The sequence below is a fragment of the Alosa pseudoharengus genome, unplaced genomic scaffold (genome assembly GCF_046254945.1).
Source record: "Alosa pseudoharengus isolate Yale_2024_CS ecotype anadromous, Long Island Sound unplaced genomic scaffold, YU_APseudo_1.1 YU_APseudo_1.1_scf_9, whole genome shotgun sequence".
In the NCBI taxonomy this organism is placed as follows: domain Eukaryota; kingdom Metazoa; phylum Chordata; class Actinopteri; order Clupeiformes; family Clupeidae; genus Alosa; species Alosa pseudoharengus.
In genome coordinates, this window is record NW_027468881.1 from 31,915,485 (window position 1) to 31,937,984 (window position 22,500).

Genomic DNA, 22,500 nt, shown 5'->3' on the forward strand with positions numbered 1-22,500 from the left:
AAAAGCTGTTGGGCTGTCTTAACAACCGAATATGCAATATGTAGGTCATACTAAGTAATGTCCTTGTTCTTACCATCATAATGGGCCTTATTTTAAATGACAGGCAAATGCAAAGTATAAAGTATAACTGAAGCTAATTTAATAACAAAGCAAAATCAATTTGCTAATTGAATACCATGAAATGTGATACCTTGAGCAGGATCCTAAGCACAAACATAGTGGGGTCATCTCACATCCCACACAATAGCTCTGGTTCATGCATGATGAGACACTTTGCTAATTGAATGACTTTGCCCCTTTCATTTGAATTAGGGCCCCAAGTCTTCTGATGTACAGTAGTTCTTATGCTGAGCTTGTCTAATGAAAGTGATGTCCTTGCAGTCTACTGAGGACTGGGAGGTCATTGTGAGCTTGACTTCCACACACCTGGCTATGAGTCCCCGCTGTGGCAACCTGCTGCCGACGGAGCAGATGTACACAGTCACCCTCCCCCACAGTGGCAGGTACCTAATGTATCTCTGTGCATTTCTTTTGTGTGTATGTGTGTGTGTGTGTGTGTAAGAGAGAGAGAGAGAGAGAGAGAGAGAGAGAGAGAAAGAGTATGTGTGGATAAGTTTCTATTCATGGTAAAAATGTGTGCCTATGTGTGCCTCTGTGGTTGCAATAATAAAATGGCCACTATACATTACATCAACATATTCCAATATAATTAGAAGCCCCTCACTCCTGGCTGGATCAAAAGAAGTCTTGATTTCAGCCCTAGAATGCACCTGCTTCAGTGTCATATGATAGTGACCAAATCCACCAGCCACAAAAGCCTGGGGTCATCCTAACACCAGGGTTGTGCAGAATTCCAGAATTTAATTGAAACTGGCTCTTAAATTCCAATTCAATTTAATTGAATTTCACTTGCATTTCAATTGGGGTAGCAAACAGGAAGTAGAATTGCAATTGCACAACCCTGCATAACACATGGAACTAAGACCATAAGCTAACTCTAAATCCTGCATTGACCGCGGACACGAGAGTACAGGCCTGGTGGAAGTCCAATATCCCAGCAGTGGGAGGAAACGAGTTCAGTGGGTTCACTCTACAGTAGATTAATTTCAGAGGGTGTCCACAGACTACAGCTGATAGTGCCGTTGCCAAAAGATAAGGGTCCAGATTCAGGCCCAGTCATTATGGCGGCAGTCTCACGGGAAAAGGTGTCTTGAGGTGGTTGTTTTTCTTTCCTCCTCTTTGAGTTTGCAGTTTGTGTTGAGGGAATTTTGGCCTCTGTGGCCTTGCCTGACTGCTAGGATGCTTGTTTAAGCTTGACATTTGAACCAAGAAATGACTTGTTTAACCATGATGGGCCTCTGAATAGACCATCTTCTAGTACAGTACCACTCAGAATAGTGTTTAGTTACCTTACATGCACTATATCCTAAGTCCACCCAAGTGTTTGTGCATGAAAGGTAATTAGCAATGACCAAACTGAGAGATAACAGGTGACTCAGTGTGTGTGTGTGTGTGTGTGTGTGTATGTGAGTGAGTGTGTGTGTACAGTACAGTGTGCGTAACAGTGTACAGTACAGTGTGCGTGTGTGCGTGCGTGCGTGCGTGCGTGCGTGCGTGCGTGCGTGCGTGTGAGTGTGTGTGTGTGTGTGTGTGTGTGTGTGGGTGTGTGTCTGGTATTTGTTGTAGATAGACTGATTAGATTCTTTTCCCCTGTGTGACTTAATTTAATTAAAATTACCACCTCATGTGGTTTGACGTATTTGTTTTGGCCATGAACTGAATGACAGAAGCACAGAGAGCATATTTAAACCACGTTGAGCAATTGCCTTGAACCCATCCCACATTTTACAAACAAGCAATAAATACAGAACAGTATCTCACTCAGTAGACATGACTCGCACTCCAGTGTTGTGATACAGTAGGTGTGTGTTTCCGTGGTAACCTCACCACGTGTGCCCTGTTTCAGGCACGTCATGATGCCGCGTCCCTTCTGCTTCGAGCCTGAGAACCGCTACACCATGTCCATCCGCTTCCAGCGCAACGGGGTCACCCACCGCTACCTCACCGCCTTCATCCTGGTCGACTCGGTTAGGCCCCGTTATGAGCTTTCTCTCTCTCTATCTCTCTCTCTGTCTCTCTCTCTCTCGATCTCTCTCTCTCTCACTCTCAATCTCTCTCTCTCTCACTCTCAATCTCTCTCTCTCTCTCTCACTCATCTCTCTCTCTGTCTCTCTGTGACACACACTAACACACACACAAACACTGATATACATATCCTATTTGTTTCGGTTAGGCCCAGTTAACTGTGGTCATATTAACCCTATTCAGTGGGAGATTTGGAAGTCTGTGTCTAGTCTGTGTAATAAAAGTTGTTACTGCCACCTAGTGGTTAACATAGAGCAAGTCTATGAAGAGAGTCCACCTTTCTATCATCCTTTCTGTCTTTCTGTTTCTCTCTGTCTTACTTTCTTTCTTTCTTTCTTACTTACTTTCTTTCTTTTCTTTCTTACTTTCTTTCTTTTCTTTCTTTCTTTCTTACTTTCTTTGTTATTCTCCCAACACCTCATTACAGCTGGTGCTGATCCCTAAGTATACGGAGCTCCCAGGGTTCAGTGGGAGCGACGCGCTTGCGGAGCACCGGCGTGATGAGATGCGGCGCTACATCTGCGTGGACTCCTTCCTGGCCCCCCGCTTCCCGCGGCCCCCGCTGGCGGAGATGTGCACCAAGCTCATTTGCAGCATCTCTGCCATCATGCACGACGGCGCCCTGCGTGAGTCAATAGCACATTTGTATACGTGCACACACACACACGCGCGCGCGCACACACTCACAAACACACACATGCGTGCACACACACACACATGCGCGCACACACACACTCACACTCACACTCACACTCACACTCACACTCACACTCACACACACACTTCAAGGAAATTGACCAGACCACCCATCAGTGAGCTGTTTCATTCACTGCTTTTAGACAGACTTGATAAAGGGCTGTTTTTTTTTTTTAAGATTTACGGTCTTCCATTCTATGAACTTTATTGTAATTTTATTTATTTTTCATGTCTCTTTTCTTCACTTCTCCCTGTTTCTATTCCTTCCTCCACTTTTTCATATTTCCTTCTCACTCTCCATTTCTGTTTTCAACCTCCTCCCATACAAACACATCTCTCTCTTTCTCTCTCTCTCTCTCTCTCTCTCTCTCTCTCTCTCTCTCTCTCTCTCTCTCTCTCTCTCTCTCTCTCTGGGTCCCTCAGCCTGTCACTGTGACCCTCAGGGATCACTGAACAGTGAGTGTGACCGAATCGGAGGTCAATGTCACTGCAAGCCCAACGTGATTGGCCGGCGCTGTGACCAGTGTGCTCCAGGGACCTATGGATTCGGACCATATGGCTGCACTGGTAAGACTGTTTGTAAGAACATTTATATCATAAAGGGCATGCGTTCTGTTCGTAAGAACAATACTGATAGTAGGCCTCATTATCAGACGCCATTATACATCTTATTTGTGCAATGTTGCTTGTAGCGCTGGAAATATCCACACAGCAGCTGATTCATATACAGTATGTGATGTCATATGATCAGAGGTGGAAAAGTACAGCTTGAGACAGTAAAAGTCCTCCACATATCTGTGCCAACCCTTCAATTAAACCAGCTGATTCTAACTAGCACAACTCTTCAGCTGGGTAGAGCAGCTTATTGGTGAGATCACCTGTGTTAAGTGCACAGGTAGAACTAGTACATGGTTGGACTTTCTGAAGCTGGACTTTTCCACCCCTGCGTATGATATATGATAATGATGATTCAAGTTTATATCGCACCATATCTCACCCACTCTCTCTGACCCCCCACAGCGTGTAACTGCCACTCCGAGGGCTCGCTGGAGTTGCAGTGCGACCCCCTCACGGGGCAGTGCCCGTGCAGGCCGGGGGCAATGGGGCGCCAGTGCTCCGACTGCCAGCCCGGCCAGTGGGGCTTCCCCAGCTGCAGGCCCTGCCAGTGTAACGGGCACGCGGACTCGTGCGACTCCTACACGGGCGCCTGCCACCAGTGCAGAGACTACACAGACGGCTACCAGTGTGAGAGGTCAGTCCAGATGACGGCCATGGAGTCTTAGTATAAGTGTATAGTATAAGTATAGTATAAGTGTATATACTTTTTTGATCCCGTGAGGGAAATTTGGTCTCTGCATTTAACCCAATCGGTGAATTAGTGAAACACAAACAGCACACAGTGAACACACAGTGAGGTGAAGCACACACTAATCCCGGCGCAGTGAGCTGCCTGCTTCAACGGCGGCGCTCGGGGAGCAGTGAGGAGTTAGGTGCCTTGCTCAAGGGCACTTCAGCCGCGGCCCACTGGTCGGGGCTCGAACCGGCAACCCTCCGTCCAGAGTGCTAACCAGTGGGCCACGGCTGCCCACAAGACTAGAGGCTCTAATTTAAATGATGGGCAATGGGTATCGCATGCATTAACTAAAGTTATCATGTGGCCTGTTGGAGCATTAAAGGAGAAATCCGGCAGGTTTTCACATAGATCTCCATTTCTCGAGGTCACCGAGTACTGTTGGTACGGAAATGAAATGAATTTCGTTATGAAAAAAACGAAAACAATCGGTTTTACCTAGCTCGTGTTGCTACAGTCAGCAGCTAATCCAACCAGGCAGCTACAGCGCTACACTCTAGGGGCATGTCCGTGAGCCCCCATGTGCATGCCCCCAGAGTGTAATGCTGTAGCTGCCTGGCTGTGTTAGCTGCTGGTTGTAGCAGCTCGAGCTAGGTAAAACCGATTGTATTCGTTTTGTTTCGTACTGACAGTACTCGGTGACCTCAAGAAACCTCAAGAAACTTTGTGAAAAACTCGCCAGATTTCTCCTTTAAGTTGACCCGTCAATGTCTTCCTCTTAATTAGCAAATACATTTTTTACTTCACTTCAAGACTTTTCACGTTTCCTATCGTTAGATTAAGACCTTGTATAGGGTTTTAGAAAGTATTAACTCTTTGGCCCTTAGAGCCTTTCAGAAAAGAGTTTGTAATGAAAAAGTTGGTTCTTGTTCCCCCTGTTTCAGATGTATGAACGGTTTCTACGGCAACCCTGTATTGGGGTCAGGAGAGCACTGTCGTCCATGTCCGTGTCCTGGCAACCCTGGCAGTGACCACTCCAACGGAGACTCCTGCTATGCTGACCATGGCTCCAACCAGATCATCTGCAACTGCAAGCAAGGCTTTACAGGTGAGTATCCACATGGACTAAATAGTGGTGACAGTCTCATTATTGTTATGCAGGATTCAAAAAAATCGGATGCCATTTTCCACATACTGTTTGCTCAGTCCATCCAGAGAATAGAATTCACCTGAATTTACCTGTTAACTCTCTCTCTTAGTACTCCAATCAAGAGCATCTTACAGCTGGTTAACATCCGATAAGACCCACACAGCAGTGTTGCGCGGTCTGCCCGAAATTAAGCGGTCGCTATGAGTCACAAACAAAATATTTTAATGATATTCGGGTCATTTGCGGGCGGGTCAGTTAAAATCAATTTAATATATATTTTCTACAAATAAGCCTACTTAAAATATCACGAGAAGGCTAGCATCAATACAGTAAAGGATCAATACAGTAAAGTCAACAGTAGCAACAAGCAAGACGCGAGTTAAAATAATAAAGACACCCCTTCAGGAAAAGCGATATAGGCTATGGGAAATATTGGGAAAAGTTGTTAAAGAAGATGACAGTAGCCTAGTACAAGTTATGGTCTAGGCCTACTTCTTGTGAAGCCATTTAAAAGTATGACAGCCAAAACGGGCAGCCTGCAGGAATAAATGTTATGGCACAGACTACACAGCCATAAAAGCGCATGCATAAAAGTTACCTTAGTTCGTTGTGTTTGTGACTTTAAACAGTGGACGTAGTAAAGCTTTGTGCTTCATTCAGCATTATAAACCAGTTCTTGCGCTAACGTTTTGACCAGCAATGTATCTTGCCTACCTTGCCTCACCATTTCTGTTTTCGAAAGAAAGATGTATGTCCATGGCCTTCAAATCTTATCCTGTTCTAATCCTTGGTGGTTGCGTGCGTGCTTGCGCTCTTATTCTCATTCTCTCTCCTGCGCAAACATTATGTCCTGCATGCCTACCGCGTGTAGTTCTACTGCATAAAGTTTCGCAAATAAATTCGTTTGTTTTACAGAAATGGCCTACTGTAACACTGCATGCAGGCTATAACCAAAAGCACACATTTTGTAAATAAGCGGGTCGGATCGCGGGTCGGGTATAATTTTGTCCTAATTAATATTCGCGGTCCGAGTTGCTGTCGGGTTGATTAAAATATCGGGCGACCGCGGGCCGCTTGTGACCAAACCCGCGCAACACTGCCACACAGAGAGGCAGTTGCTGGGGAGATGTTGCTTATTGTCTTCATCATCTAATTGACATAACCGCTCTCTCTCTGCCGCCCTCTCTCAGGCTCGCGCTGCGACCAATGCGCACCCGGTTACTACGGTGACCCCGAGCGGCCGGGAGGAGAGTGCCGTCCATGCCAGTGCAATGGCAACACCGACCCCCAGGATCCCGAGGCGTGCGACCCCCGCACCGGCCGGTGCCTCAAGTGCCTGTACAACACCGACGGCTACGCCTGTGCCGAGTGCAAGCATGGTTTCTACGGCAACGCCCTGGTGCAGGACTGCAGGCGTGAGTAGAGATGACCTCTGTAGTCGTAGAGATGACCTCTGCAGGCGTGACAGTGCATGCTGATGTGAAAGTGCCTCTTTGTTGAGGTCTGAGTGTGTCTTTGGGGTTACGTTAGACATTAGATACAAAGAGTGGAAACGTGGGCTTAATTAGACCCGGAGGATGTTAACTAGTAATACTTTGAGAATGTCCAGAAGAATGGCAACATATGTCGCCACATCAATTCACCATATGTGTATTTCTTGGAATAGTACTGCTTTTAGGCTAAAAGGATCAAGTTAGATCAGAAAGTCGATGTTGGCTGGTTTCACAGACATACTGTAGATTAAGCTTCTTAAGTGGAGATCTTCATTGAAGTTCTCTTTTATTCTATGCTATGACTAGGCTTATTATTCCATGTTTGGGGAAACCGGCCCTATATGCTATATTACTTCATCACTTGGTAATGTTTGTGTGTGTGTGTGTGTTTGTGTGTGTGTGTGTGTGTGTATTTGTGTGGGTGGGTGGGTGCTGCAGGCTGCACCTGTGTGACGGCTGGCACGCGTCCTGAGTACTGCACCGACGGTCTGTGCCACTGTGACCGGCAGACAGGGGCCTGCCCATGCCGGAACAACATCGAGGGGCACAACTGCGACCAGTGCACCCCCAACCACTGGAACTTTGGCATGGAGTGGGGCTGTGAGCCCTGTGGGTGTCACCCGCAGCATGCCATGAGTGCCCACTGCAACATGGTACGGTATCACCAGTCTGAAAGGAGCTATCTATCTAACAACCACAAGAGACCTAGTGGGACTATGTTTGTTTACCCTGTTGCTAAAACCTTTTAAAACACTTTTTTTCATGTACCTTTATGGAATGGTCTAGTATGCATGTATTATTTCTGATGTTATCGGTACGACTGGATACATTATATTAGCAGTATTATATTATTTGTTTATTTGTTTGCAGTTTACTGGCCAGTGCCACTGTCAGCCCGGCTTTGGAGGGAAGCATTGCACAGAATGTGAGCAGCTTCACTGGGGAGATCCACGCGTGGAGTGTAGAGGTAAGGTCACAGCCACAGACCAGGCCGCAGCCGAGCCGAACATCGAAATGACCGTCTTTACTTTCCACATGTACCTTGCTCCAGTGTTTTGTACTCTCTTCACATTGAGCTTTAAGGGGAATTCTGGCGATTTTTCACATAGATATCAGTTTTTTAAAGGTCACCGAGTACTGTCAGTATGAAAAAAAACCCTGAAAACAATCAGTTTTACCTAGCTTGAGTTTCTGCAGCCAGGCAACTACAGTGCTACACTAGGAGCATGAACATTGGGGCTCATGAACATATCTATCTGGTCAAGTCATGGTATATACTCATATTTGTTCTTTCTCTCCTCCCTCCCTCCCTTTCTCTCTCTCTCCCTCCCGTGCTCTGTCGCTCCAGAATGCAACTGTGAACCACTGGGCTCCGAGTCGGCTCAGTGTGACCAGGTGACGGGTGCGTGCGAGTGCCAAGAGGGGAAGTCCGGGCGCCAGTGTGACGAGTGCGCCCGCGGGTACACCGGAGCGTTCCCCAAGTGCGTGCCCTGCCACCCCTGCTTCCAGCTGTGGGACGATATCGTGTGCCAGCTCCGCCGCGACCTCGATTACATCCAAAGCAAGGTGGACATGATCCTGGAGACGGGCATGGTGCCTGGCGTGAGCGACGCTCGCATCCAGGACCTGGAGAGGAAGCTGAACCAGGTGCGGGACCTGATCAAGAACGGAGAGAGCGACCGGATTTACCACCTCATCGCTCAGTCCATTGATGACCTGAGGTAATGCATGTTCACCAGGCTGGGGAACTCCCCGAGGGAGAAACTTAAAATGCATATACCCTGTAGAGAAACCTAAAAGACTTTCAACCTTGAACTCGAACATTGTAACTCTTTCCATATTGTCTACTGTGTATTTGCATTTGTAATGTACTGACTAGCCGACAAGGCCAGAAAGTGACAATGTCTAATTCAGTGTCTGTAACTGAATTATAACCCCATCTGTTTCACGTCACAGGGCAGAAATAGCGATGACAGATGGACGTCTGATGGCCACCACCAGGGACCTGGATCAAGTGGAGGAGCAGGACAGGCACCTGAAACAGAACCTGACCAGTCTGGAGCAGGAGCTGACCGACCTGAATGCCACCCTGGCCAGCCATCGCAAGCAGCTGGAGAACTACTTCAGCGCCGGGTTCGCAGGTAGGGCATCGTTGTTGTAATGATAAATGCTGTAAGATACGAAAGATACGTAAGAGTAATATATATATGATAATATTATATTGTTATTATTGTGAGTGTTAACGTATAAATTGATGACTCTCCATCATTCATTGTCCTATTACTATTGTAAATTATGAGCATATAGCTAGTAAGCAGTCCTTAAGTAAGTAAGTAAAATAAAAACTTTATGCCATTGTACAACGTGCCCCAACAAATAGTGCTGTACAACTTACTGGTCACTGGTTGGTGGTCACAGAACCATTGAGAGAGAGAGAGAGACAAAGAGACAGAGAGAGGAGGGTAATGGGACCTGGAACAGTCTTGCAACATGTCCAAAGAACATGTTAGAGACCTAGACTTGTAGCATGCTCAAACATCCATGTCCACTTGTGTGTACTCAGATCAGTTTGAGAAAGTGAAGCGCTACTACCAGGAGTCCCAGGAGGCGGAGTGGCGGTGCAGCGCATCCGTGTCGGGCGCCCAGAGCCCTGTTGAGCAGTCCCGCCGCACACGCAAGGAGACGGAGGACCTGCTGGACAAGAGTCGAGACCGCCTCCTGCGCACGGTCGCTGCCCACAAGAAGTCCCTGTCCGAGCTGGAGACCAAAGCGCACGAGGTGGACAGAAGCGTCCACCACCTCAGCCACAAGGTGAGGATGTAAGCACAAGTCAAGATACAGTGAACACTTTGCTGTGGCCACACCAGGGGCTTCCAAACTATTCATGGCAGCCCCCTCCCCCCTCTCACAAATGAGAACAAAATTGGTGACCAATGGCAGCCCCTTCCCCCCTCTCACAAATGAGAACAAAATTGGTGACCAATGGCAGCCTCCTCCTTCCCCTCATCATCAAAGACTGTGCTCAGATGTGGATGCTCATGGAACAGTCTATTTTGTTTTTTTAATTTTATTTTTTTTAAAAACAGTTGCCCATCAGTGCCTTTAACAGTGTACATTTGAACACATTTCCATCACTCAGGCCTCAGGCCTTGCTAAAGCCACATTTCCCAGGGGTCCCGCCCTACCCCACACTTTGAGAACCACTAAGCTACACAGTGGCAGTGAGAAAACACATCTACTGAATTAAATTATGAAACAGTCAAATTGAGCTTTCAGATGTTTTAGATGTCAGGGTTGTGATGGGAATAAACTGTGGGTCTACTTATAAGGCTGCTGGGCTCTAGGCTTTAGGATTTTTATGTTGTTGAGAAGGCAGATATGCTAGAGGTGCTACTATTTGACTCAACTCTGGTCAGATCCAAATCAGTCAGAGGTCCTGCTGAAGCATTTGCTCACTGACCTGATTATCGCCTCAGCCTCACGCTGTGGTATTTATGGCCTCAAAGTGCTTCTGCTTTGTCATCGGTTTATTGCCCTGTGTACTATACTGTAGTTGATCCCTAACTCTAACCCTAAAACTGCCTTCCACTCAGGTGTGTGGTGGCCATAGCAACGCCAGTGCCAACGGAAGCTGTCCAGACAGTCCGTGTGGGGGTGCCGGTTGCCGTGACGAGGAGAATCAGCGTGTGTGTGGCGGACCGGGCTGCAACGGCACCATGAGCGCGGCCACCGGGGCACTCGCGCTGGCCAAAGACGCCAGTGGCAACCTGACGGCCATCAGTGATGAACTACAGAGCATGTCCAAGAAGGTGTGTGTGTATGTGTATGTGTGTGTGTGTGTGTGTGTGTGTGTGTGTGTGTGTGTGTGTGTGTGTGTGTGTGTGTGTGTGTGTGTGTGTGTTTTTTATTGCATGATCTCTCATGTAGAAACTAACCCAAGGTGCAGTCCCTGTCCACATCAGTTGTCTGAACTTTATGGCCCTTCACTGTTTTATTGCATGTGTGTGTGTGTGTGTGTGTGTGTGTTTCTCTATTTCGCATTATGTGAATGTTCAGCACCACCTATGTTCTATGTAACACACCTACAGCTCCATGATGTTTTACTGATGACACAAGACGTGAAGACCCAAGCCATGACTACACTAGATAAAGCCAGGGAGAAGAAGGACGCCTTTGAGAAAAACAACAAGGACCTCAAGAATTTAATTCAGACAGTCAGAGACTTTTTAACTGGTAGGTCATATCTGCAATGCTGCTAGCTAGTAGCACATGTATAGTATAGTAATCCACACTGCTGCCCACACGTGTTTGCTGAGTGATTCTTTAGCTCTTCTGAAGTATTGTTTATCATATTAACACCATTTTGAACAAATTAGGCCATTATCTAAACCTGGAATGTATCATTTTCATTCCAAATCCATATTGTGGCTCAGTTCAAACAATAAGTGCTGCAATGTCAGATTGTCCATACTTACAAAATGACAAAACCGTATGTAATCTCTAGACTCAAAAAGTTTGTGTTTGTGTTTATGTTTATGTTTATGTTTATGTTTATGTTTATGTTTATGTTTTTGTTTGTGTTTATGTTTGTGTTTGTGCAGAGGAAGGAGCCGACCCAGAGAGCATTGAGAAGGTGGCCCTCCAGGTGCTGGCCATCTCCTTGCCGGTGAACCAGACCGCCATGGACAACCTGGTCAACCAGATCAAAGACAGCATCAGTAATTTGACAGACGTGGAGGGCGTGTTCAACCAGACCTCTGAGGAGCTTGAAAAGGCAAAGGACCTGCTCGACAGAGCACGGGATGTCAAGTAAGAAAGAGAGATCCAATTTGATGTATCCAATTAATGCTGATGTTGTTGTTATGCAAGCATACAAGCACAAATTAGCAAACCTAGATGATATTTTCAAATAAATCAATTTTGAGATCTTTGCAGTCTGAGGTTATAGTAGGCATCACTGAAATTGTTAGTGTGTGTGTGTGTGTGTGTGTGTGTGTGTGTGTTATTGTGTGTGTGTATGCATTTGTGTAGGGCTCGGGCTGAGGGTGTCAAAGATGCAGCTAATGAGACCAAAAATGCCCTGGATGCATCTAAGAAGGCCATAGAAAAAGCAAAGAATGCTACCGAGGTCGCCATGAACAACCTAAACAGCACCAGAGAAGCCACTACCATGGTAGAGTGAATTTGTGTAGCTTGAACGTTATTCCTCATTTTGTAATTTACTTTGGATAAAAGCTTCTGCTAAATGAATAAATCTAAATGTAAATATTTGATTTTCACATATTTCCACTTATGTTAAGTTATTGTTGCATCAGCATTATGTATAGTACATATGCACATAATATTGTACTGTAAACATGCATACATTTGATGTCTTGGCTAGTCATAGCTTTGCGACTCCTTGAATGTTTTATTAAACAATTCAAACCTTGGGCAGAGTAGGACTTGAAAGAAGAGGAATTGTCCTGTGTAAACCTCCCTCTCCTTCCTAGTTGATCTGCCTCTCACTCTCTTCTCCGTCTCGACCTCGTATCAGGTGGAGAATAACCTCACTGATCTGGAGCGAAAGCAGATGGACGCCATGATGCGGCTGGCCAGGCTCTCGGAGGAAATCGAGGCCCTGAGGAACAAGACGGAGCTGAACAGGGAGATGGCCGAGGAGGCCAAGGCTCATGCAAACAATGCCACAGAGGCAGCCGATGCACTGAAGGAGGTTTGTGTGTGTGTGTGTGTGTGTGTGTGTGTGTGTGTGTGTGTGCGTGTGTGTGTGTGTGTGTGCGTTTTTACAAGGTATACTTGTGTGTATGTGCACGTCTGTGTTAAAATGTTTATTTTTGTATTTCTTAAATGAGATATGAGTGAGAGCGTGTGTTTGTGTGTCCATCCGTGCCAGTTTGTTGGTGTGTATAGTGTATGGGTTTGCATGTGTATGTGTATGTGAGTGTATCTGTGTGTATGTTTCTTAGTGTGAACGCTTAGGTTTTGCTCATGAGGCTCTTTCACTCTTAACAGAAGTTGTGCAAAAATGACCCAGCAGCTTTCCTAACCAAGAGTGTCGTTGACCATTTGTCTCTTTCTTTGGTCCTCCAAGGATCTGACTAAGGCCGAGGAGCTCTATGACACGCTGACCAAGAAGGTAGACTCCCTGGGCGGCAGTGCGACTGGGAACATCAACCAGCGGGCCAAAGACATGAAGAAAGAGGCTGAGGACCTGCTGAAGAAAGCCACTACCGACCTGGAGAAGCTAAAGAGTACGTGTCTGAGAGATTTCACTTCTTCGTTACTGTAAACCCATCTCAGTTCCACCAGTTTTGAAGGAAACCGGGACGTGTTATCAACTGAGGGCGTACAGTAGTGTGCATTAATTGTCCTGTCAATTGTCACATCCATTTCCGTTCACAGGAAAAGACTGTTTTTTGTGCCGGTTCTCTGTTGGTAGAAAAGGCTTAATAGTTTGAGAAACATGCTTTTGAGTCTGGTTTCACAGTAGATGCCAAAAAATGTCAAATGTCAAAGTCAGCCTTGAAAACAAGCAGTTTGACCACATTTCCATATCTTTGTCCAAAGTGGCATAAAGCATAATACAAGTTGTAAGAAAAATGATGTTTCTTTGGTTGATGCAGCATTCGATCTTTATTCCAGTAAGAAGCAGTAACGAAGCACGTGAAACACATTCCGGGTACAGATGATGCAGACTGAACCCAGAGCTTCTCAAACTCTCGCCATGTTTCAAAGTACCTCCTCCACTCTAAATGTGATGCGATCAGGGAAAACACTTCAAATCGTGCAATTTTACCAACTTATGATTCTGATACCATCCTAGCAACATCAAAGATTTTGGAAGGATGGTATCTTGAATTTTGCTAGGGGACATTGTCCAGAATGTTGATGGTATCAGAATCTTAAAGGAGAATTCCGGTGTGATATTGACCTAAAGTGTGTTGAAACATGATACCGAGTATGAACGTATGTCTCATAGCCCATCTCGGCTTGTCCCCTGCACTCCAAAATCTGCCGCTAGTTAGCCAATGCTACCAACAGCTTTTTCAATGGTGGTGCTTCGGCATCGGGCTAGCCATGCAAATAAATCACTGTTTTACACCGTTTATGAGGCTCAATGTATCTCCACACTTCATTGGTAGACTTCCGAGGGCCCTGACATTTAAAACGAGACATTGAGAACTTTGAAAAAGCACTGGTAGTTTACTTACAAGACTATTTATACAGACAGTATCTTCACGAAGTTTAGCGTTTGCAGCCATCTTGAATTTAGTGACGATAAGTCGAGCGACGAGTAAGAATGAACAGGTATGATAAGGGATCAAATTCCAAAAATAATTCCGTGGAAATGCATGGATTCCAGTTGCTGCTACTGGAAGAAACTGGAATACATGCATTTCCGGAATTATTTTTCGTAAATGGTGTAAAACAGTGATTTATTTGCATGGCTAGCCCGATGCCGAAGCACCACCATTGAAAAAGCTGTTGGTAGCATCGGCTAACTAGTGCCAGATTTTGGAGTGCAGGGGACAAGCCGAGATGGGCTATGAGACATACGTTCACACTCGGTATCATGTTTCAACACACTTTAGGTCAATATCACATCGGAATTCTCCTTTAAGTTGGTGAAATTTCACCAGAGAGAGTTGAAACGGAGCAAGAATCGGGTTTTTGAGTGCATCATGTGAAGGGTTTTCCTAGATTGCATCACAGATGTAAATGAATTAGGCTTCTAATGCCAACAGGTCTGGCAACCTTTTGTTGTTCTATATGATAATTGTCTCTCCCCCTTGCCTGGAATGGTTCTCAGTGGCCTACCAAATAGCCCATTCTACAATAGGTTGGTATCATTTTCACCATAGTTTGTTCCTGGCCCTGGGACCTTTCTTTGTTATCTTGATAAGATCACCATATGGAAGCTGATCCGATGTTTTCAGACAGGGTAATCTGTAAGTCTTTATATTCTGTACTTTATCTTCCTTACATTTCTTGGGGTATTTTGGAACAAGCATCCCATCCCCCCACTGTTATCATTTCTGTCGTAGAGTCTGTCCTCAACATACTCTGAAGAACGCTTTTGAGTCATTCTGTCCTGATGGTCCATGTTCCGTGTTGTGCGCGCAGATCTCGAGAAGAAGTTCAAGAGGAACGAGCGGCGGATGCAGGACCAGCGGAACCAGCTGTCGGAGCTGGAGCAGAACGTGACCAGAGTGAGGGAGCACATCCGAGAACGGGCGCAGGGATACAGCACGTGCACTTAAACCCCACCCACCACTGCTGCTACGAGCCAATCAGCACCTCAAGACACAGCAGGAGGCCTCACCTCCTCTTAACGGACTTTAAAATGTTACCACTCAAAGCCAGTGTGTTGCCATATTGCTGACATAGTCAAGGGATTATTTCCCTGTATTGTTATATGTACTGTAATGCCACAATGTAAGCTGCCCAACATGCTACTACTGCAAAACACAATAAGCTAGGGGTCTCCAACAAGTAGCTTTTGAGCTACCACTAGCTCCACACCTAGCACTCCAAAAGGTTTAACTCTTTCCCGACAGGGCCAAAATAGGCCAAAAATGACTCCTTTGATATTTCATTCTGCTGTGGGTGACCTAAGCATATCTCAAAGAAACCATCCATTTTCTATTGAAGCCAGATAGTTAGGCTACACAAATATATGTTTTACATGACAATTATGTATTATTTATATATGCTTATTAGCATAAATTAGCATAATAGTTGCATATTCCGGGCACATTTTTTTAGTTTGTGAAGTTCTACAGCTTCAACACAGCATGTTATAAAAAAAGTGAAATAGCAGAAAATTGCATTTACCTGTTGGCTAAATAAATACCAAGTTTGGTAGCAATTGGGTGAAAGGAACTCTAAATAACTAATTTTGAAATTACGTATACAGACGAGCCTAAATAACCATTATATAGTTTTATTATCAAAATTAGTTGCAATATCACATTTGTATCAAAAAAATAACTTACAATTTCATCTCATACACATTATTTTGGTTAATAATCATGTTTTTTTTTTTGGTCAATGTGTAATAATCATGTTAACACAGTTTAGACTGTTAAAACAGATGAACAGTTAAAATGACCCAACAGAATCAGTGTTGCTGAAAATGAACCAACAGATTCAGATACCTCCCACACGGAGTTACACTACAGATTTGGCCCCTACCCTCTCACACCACACAGTTTCATATCACTAGACAACATGGGCATATGTACTTTTAAAAACAGATGAACAGTATGTCATTACTACCACTGAACCTCGGTCATTGTCATTACTCGCCATGTTGAAATATCGCGATCGGCGCTTGACAACCAATCACAAAATATAAAATCTAACCAATAGCAAAAATTCAACACATATCCAAGGAAAACCCATTTATTTGATTGGCTTAGACACTCATTGACATACAAAGACGTTTTCGCGGGGTTTCAGTGAAGAAAAATGATACTTTTATTAATTTCCGTCATCAGTACGTACGTACTGATTTCTCTATGGGCTGTCGGGAAAGAGTTAAGGACAATGTTCATAAAACTGTTAGAACAGTCACTTGGTAAACCTTTTAAAATTCTTATCAAATCAAATTTACAGTCTACATACAGAGAAGATAAAAGAGCCTTAAAATGCATATGAAACTTATTCAGCTGTTTTGGGTGAAAACATGCTACTACTAATAGCCTACTAAACATTGGTAGCTCTGAGCCATGTTCATTTTGTCAAAGTAGCCCTCTAAGAAAGAAAGGTTGGAGATCCCTGCAATAAGCTGATTCTAGATTTATTTTTTCTACCAATCAAATGCTTTTAAAATGTCAATATAGCCAACCACACTTTTTCACATTAATAATACACTGGACCTGGGTAAATGAATGGGACACTGATTTGCTGCTTATAAGTTTAGATGAAACCACAGAAAGGTGAGGACATGGGATGGCCGGGGTAGGCAGGGACATGTTATGAAATTGTAATGGGTGGGGGAGATGAGGGTTTGTCCCTATGCCCATACTGATACGTGTTTGTTTGTCTGTTGTACACGCAACTGAAACTTTGTGTATACCAGAACAAGATGATTGTCTTTTTCTTCCTAGGGTTATAGGAAGGTTAGGCTATTGGCTGAGTTTGGTAATATTACAATCTGTTTTTGTTTTTACTAGTGTCCCAAACGGTGATACATTTAACAGTGTAACATGTCACTGATATACAGTATGCAGTAAATGAGATTTGCCTAAGGTGAAGGTGGGGAATACATATTTGTGGAAAAATATACTGTAACAAAAGGGGAGGGGGGGCGAGGGTGAATGGTTTTCATTTATACTGTGATTATATTTGTATCTCTATTACTTTTCCAAACACACTTGAATAACATTTCTATTCTAAAAAAGATTGCTGAGCTGAATAGACATAGAGTTCTATCATTCTTGTCCTACAACAAATTACTATTGAGATGGGTACGTAGTCAACAGTGTTCTGCACTGTAGACTTTCAATGTTTAAACCTTGAAAAAAGAGAGCTTAAGGTTGCCCAGTGACAGACCAACACACATACACACACACACATTTTGGTATGCACACTTCACCATGAATAACTTAATGTTTGTACATTTCTGCTGTTTATTTGTGACAAAATAAATGAATATACAGTGTCAATTGGATAACCTGCTGTTTGTACTGTATATGATTACAGTTTGGTGATTTCATATTTCATATCAATATCAAGCTAAACCACTAGAGAGTGCTAGAGCGCAACACCCGCTCATGTCTTCAGGGTCTCCTCTTGAGTCCAGCCATCCTCTCTGCCAGTAACTCTATTTGCCAATGGCTTCCCTCCCTCTCCTCACGGAGTTGGATGAGTGCTCTTATCTGACCTAAGGAACTCCAGTCAGTCATGTGACTTAACCCTCCATTAACACATTACACTCAAAGAGAGCTAATAGGGTCACCTCCCGTCCACCACGGTGCTTTGTGTGACCAGTGACTGTGCCGACTCGTCGCGCAGTGATAACAATAATTACAGTTACCGGAGCACTTGATCTTGAGTGAGCTTGCCTTGCCCTGCCTCCATATCACTTGGTTTCTAAATCAGTTCTTGGGACTGTTTAAAAAAGATCCAGCTCAGTTACAATGTTACTCAGGTTCCCACCATTCAACAAAGGGGCACTGTAAGAGGGAGAGAGAGAGAATGAGAGAGAGGGGAGGGTGGGTTTAATGGCAAGTTTGGCAACAATACTTTTTCTTATAAACTCTGTTCGCTGAATAGGTGCTGTATTGAAGTAAAATTGAGGTAAAAATGACTTTGGACAGTGGACAAGATGATGAAGGCTGGGGTGTCCAGTCACAAAGTAGATGCTACAACAAATTCATGGCCTTCATCTTGTCAAAGCACAGAGAGAGATGGTGGAACAGATATAGAATGTCTTTTGGACTGTGTGTGTGTGTGTGTGTGTGTTGGAGTTTGAAGAGGCAGAGTGAAGAGGCTCACATCATTTGTATAGCTAGTAACACCAGAAACACTTAAGTTTTGTGTGACAATAAAACATGTAATTTAGCATTTTAACAGAATAAATTAAAATGCTTGTTTAGGCTCCAGTTGTTCAGGGCTTCATGGCATGGGTCATATTGCTGCTATATTTTTCCCAATTGTAGGCTACATTATTAGTTCACACATTATACATATTTTGGTAAACTAAAGAAACTCAAAATTGAGTATGTAACTTTGAACATAAGCTCCATACCTCCCTACATTGAAGCGTGTGCGAGCGCATGGTTGAATCCGGTTTAGTGACGCTCCGCTGCGTTCTTTCGTACACGCCCCGCACGGCAGAACTTTTGCGAGTGCAGCAGACTTCAAATAACTCTGCGAGCGTTGTCCCACTGCAAATTCATCAACACGAGATTTTAATGGCTGCTCTGTGAGGATTAGAAAAACAAAAGAAAGAACTTTGGCGCCAGCGGTGAGTGTCGATTTTAGACAGATACTCAAAGTGCCTTTCACTGTGTAATATATAAATATAAAGTTAGCTCTATTTATTTTTCTCTAATGATTTTCTCTCACCTATGTCTGTAATATGTATCTCAATATTATCGGGTTTTTCTGTTATAAGCAAAACCTTTGTATTCCATATTTCAGAGAAGTGAAGCGTCAAAGGATTGATAGTGTTATAGCCATGCGCACGCTCGTGGCTCTGTTCGTATGTGGTAAGTACCCAATCTCTTTCATAAGGATATCATGAACTCAGCGCTCAGCATCATAGCGGATCTTTTGGCGATTCATGATATTTGCTGTTGTACAATTTAGAACAAGGGGTAGCCTACTGGTTTATAACAGAACGGTTGGGTCACCGCATAACTGTATACATTTTTCTAATGTCCTAAAGCTTATTATCTAAAAAGACGGTCCTGAATGTGTGTGTGTGTGTGTGTGTGTGTGTGTGTTAGGGGTAGTGATGGATAGCCATCTACACTCCCTGTTGGGATATCCGTTTTTCTTTGCCTCAGGTTACGTGTAACTTTTTAGAACTCTTTCAGCCTCTCTCTTTAAATGGTCAGTGTGTTACCCTATACTGCTGACCCCTTGTATTTACAGCTACCATGTGCCTTTACCACCCAGAGAGGAGCCACTTGGGTGGTGCTGATGGTGGGCAAAGAGCATATAGTTGAGAGACATGGAGAGACAGACTTTTTGCTTCTCCACAGCTTAGTATCTTTTGTAACCTTAGAATCTTGCTGTCAGAATTTAAAGTTTAACATTAAGTGTTTAGGCAATCTAGGGAGACCAGTAGGAAATAAAAACAGAAAATAGTTCCCATTGCTTCCAGAATCACAGATTTGAGCATAATTATAGTCTGAAGTACAACTCCATAATGAATCGGAACTCTGAGATGGTGCAGAGTTCTAAGAGCAGATTTTTGTGAGTGTATTGCCAAGCACTACACAAGTCTAATTGAAGGCTGATTGAGAATTTGTTTTTGGCTCCAACTGTCATGTGTATGTGAGATCAGTACATAGTGTGTGTGGGTCTGTGTGTGTGTGTGTGTGTGTGTGTGTGTGTGTGTGTGTGTGTGTGTGTGTGTGTGTGTGTGTGTGTGGTGTGTGTGTGTGTTCGGGTATGGATGTCTTTGTGTGTGTAAGCGTATTTGAGTATCCACGAAGAGATGCATCTATGCAGGACACAGAGTAAATTGTTAGGACTGTGTTGTCTCGGAGAATGGTGAGTCCACCTGTTGATTAGCCAGCGTTGTCTCTTCAGTCACTGTCATGTTTAAGTAGCCTTGCTTTACAGCCGTCTTAACAGCCCACGGTAAAAGCTGCAGCTCAGCAGCACACACAGGCTTATTGGACCCCCAGGCACTCAATTAGTGACCTGTGTTATTCCTGAAGACCCCCTATTCTCTGGCCAAATGTATTTATTGGGGGTGCTAAAAAGGGAACTAGAGGTCAATAGGTGAACATTGGAGGGTTGGGGTGGGGGGTTGGGGGGTTAGATTATACATCCTCTCTGCTGGATGGAAAAATGCAATTGCATTCAAATGCATTCAGAAACATCTGATTGTGTGTCTGAGGCACATAACTGAAACAGGAAATTGGGACTGAGGGAGACCACCAGCGTCAAAGAGAGGGGTAAAGTGACGCAGCGCCTGTCAGCCTGTAGGTGGCATTGATAAAGGCACTGGGTAGAGATCACAGTGGGAGACGCTCAGCCGTCACTCTGTGTTTGTTGTCAAGTCTTATCTCCGTGCAGACCTCTCGCTAGCTGTCAGATCTGTCGGTGGGATAGGCTACAGCCCCAGAGGTTATCAGTGGGCTGACCACAGAGCCATTGACTGGACATACGTTTAGTGGCGGTGGCAAGGGGCCGGCTCATGTTCATTGAGCCGTCGGTCACTCACCGCTTCCTTCTTCCTGTTTCACAGGCTTTCACTTTTTTCTCCTCTCGTCCCATTCTTCCACTGCCAGCCGTGGGCCTTTCTCATGCCTGTCTGCTGGGAGGCAGGCAGTGTGTGGGGGTTGGGTCGGGGATTTTCTTAGCATAAGAAGGTGTTTTTTTGTGAGCGTGAGGGGTGAGGGGTGAGTGTGTTGTCGGGGTAAGTTAGCGGGGGTGGTGTGTGGTGTGCTCCTAGATTAGGGGACGCCATATATAGCCTGGTCCTGGGATTCTGATGGGATTGTTTTCACTCTGCTGTTTCACAGTAGGCACCTCTGAACTGTTTTCTCTATAGACGGTTTCATGGAAAATTCGGGCGTTGCTACGGTAATGCTTGTTTATGTTGTTACCGTTAAAACCGTCTATATCCTTTCATTCATTTGTTGTGTGATCAGCATGTTGTATTAGGAAAGAAAAGCAATTTTGCACACACTGAATGCATGTAAACCACAAACTACAGTACAACAATAGGTATATACAGTTCACAAGAAAAGAACAAAGAAAAAAAGAGACATAGCTACAATATCCTTTCATTCAAGTTTGTCTTTTCTCCTTTGTCCTTTTGTCCATTTAGTACATTGTCCTCTTCCATATCATCCACTCAATATTAACTTTGTTGTATTTTACTCTGTAAAGTTTCCACTATCTCCTGGTTTGACACTATATCCCTTTGTGGATCTCTGGTGAATCTCCAGCAGGTTATGGCTCTGAGTCTGGTGGGAGGCCTCACTCACCGCTGTGGTATCTCTCTACGTCAGGGCTGACAGACAGACAGGCAGCAGACAGGAGAACAGGGACAGGGGACGATGATGACTGAGTTATTTTTGAAATGTCTCGCCAGGTTCCCATGATGATAGTGAGTTTGGAGGTGGGGGATGGTGGAGGGGGGTCAGGCTGATGAGAGGCATTCGGGATGGACGGCGACACCTCTGTTTTTTATGAGTCATGGTGATGGCTGCCCCAGAGGATTTAAGCACTGGGTCTCTTCTTAGGTTGTAACTTGAAGTGATGACCTCATGCACAGTTTTTTTTCTCTCTCTCTCTTTTTTTGGAGCTGAAAGCATTGCCAGCTCCCTTTAAAATGTGCAATTGTCCTGCCGCAACAAGCAGTCTAGTGTGTGTGTGTGTGTGTGTGTGTGTGTGTGTGTGTGTGTGTGTGTGTGTGTGTGTGTGTGTGTGTGCGTGTGTGTGCCGTGCTCTGTAAAGTAATGGAAGAAAAGGACAAAACAACAGGGGGATGGAGGAAGGGGAGAAAAAGGGTACTTTTTTGTTTGTAAAGCTCCCTTTTGAAAAACTTCAACTCATATCAGGGAGGAGGTGGAGGCTGGAAACAGCACCTGCGTGGAAAATGAATCCACTTGTATGCCCCCCCACCCAACACACACACACACACACACACCTGTCCCAGCCCGGTCCCCCAATTCTCCCCGCTGCAGTACTCTGTTTACCTTTTACTTTTTTCACCGCTCCCTCCCATTTTCCCACCCCTCCATTTCCTCTGAAAGCCTTTGCAATCTCTCCCTCTCTCTCTCTCTCTCTCTCTCTCTCTCTCTCTCTCTCTCTGTCTTTTGCTCACTCTCCTCTCTCAGATGTGCTGAGTTCTGGCCGCCCCCTGAAATCCCCTCTTGGGAGCTGACTGGTGGGAGGGTTTGGTGGGGAACAGGCACAGACTGGTGCCCAGGGCGCCTACCGACACCCACGGAACTTTGAGCGGAGGAAATTCCGGAACAGGGGATTCTAGAACAATGGCGTGGTAGAGAAGCCAGGGGAGGGTGGAGGCG

General features: G+C 44.8%; 2 protein-coding genes across 4 annotated transcripts in view; both read left to right on the plus strand.

Annotated features, from left to right (window-relative positions):
* The window catches only part of lamb2l (laminin, beta 2-like), a 55,101-nt gene extending 37,648 nt beyond the window's left edge, over positions 1-17,453 (plus strand). For both annotated transcript variants that reach the window (XM_076276087.1, XM_076276088.1), the window contains exons 17-35: positions 382-503; positions 1,967-2,087; positions 2,573-2,771; positions 3,265-3,408; positions 3,862-4,093; positions 5,077-5,240; positions 6,473-6,697; positions 7,214-7,428; positions 7,646-7,742; positions 8,124-8,496; positions 8,732-8,916; positions 9,339-9,586; positions 10,369-10,584; positions 10,864-11,008; positions 11,377-11,584; positions 11,807-11,948; positions 12,312-12,488; positions 12,867-13,026; positions 14,900-17,453. In XM_076276087.1, the coding sequence (XP_076132202.1) occupies positions 382-503; positions 1,967-2,087; positions 2,573-2,771; positions 3,265-3,408; positions 3,862-4,093; positions 5,077-5,240; positions 6,473-6,697; positions 7,214-7,428; positions 7,646-7,742; positions 8,124-8,496; positions 8,732-8,916; positions 9,339-9,586; positions 10,369-10,584; positions 10,864-11,008; positions 11,377-11,584; positions 11,807-11,948; positions 12,312-12,488; positions 12,867-13,026; positions 14,900-15,036 (3,510 nt within the window). In that variant the 3' untranslated portion in view covers positions 15,037-17,453. The remainder of the gene's footprint in view (positions 1-381; positions 504-1,966; positions 2,088-2,572; positions 2,772-3,264; positions 3,409-3,861; positions 4,094-5,076; positions 5,241-6,472; positions 6,698-7,213; positions 7,429-7,645; positions 7,743-8,123; positions 8,497-8,731; positions 8,917-9,338; positions 9,587-10,368; positions 10,585-10,863; positions 11,009-11,376; positions 11,585-11,806; positions 11,949-12,311; positions 12,489-12,866; positions 13,027-14,899) is intronic.
* A 1,168-nt stretch (positions 17,454-18,621) lies between these two features.
* The window catches only part of lamb2 (laminin, beta 2 (laminin S)), a 44,567-nt gene continuing 40,688 nt past the window's right edge, over positions 18,622-22,500 (plus strand). For both annotated transcript variants that reach the window (XM_076276090.1, XM_076276091.1), the window contains exons 1-2: positions 18,622-18,749; positions 18,926-18,993. In XM_076276090.1, coding sequence (XP_076132205.1) covers positions 18,963-18,993 — 31 coding nt within the window. In that variant the 5' untranslated portion in view covers positions 18,622-18,749; positions 18,926-18,962. The remainder of the gene's footprint in view (positions 18,750-18,925; positions 18,994-22,500) is intronic.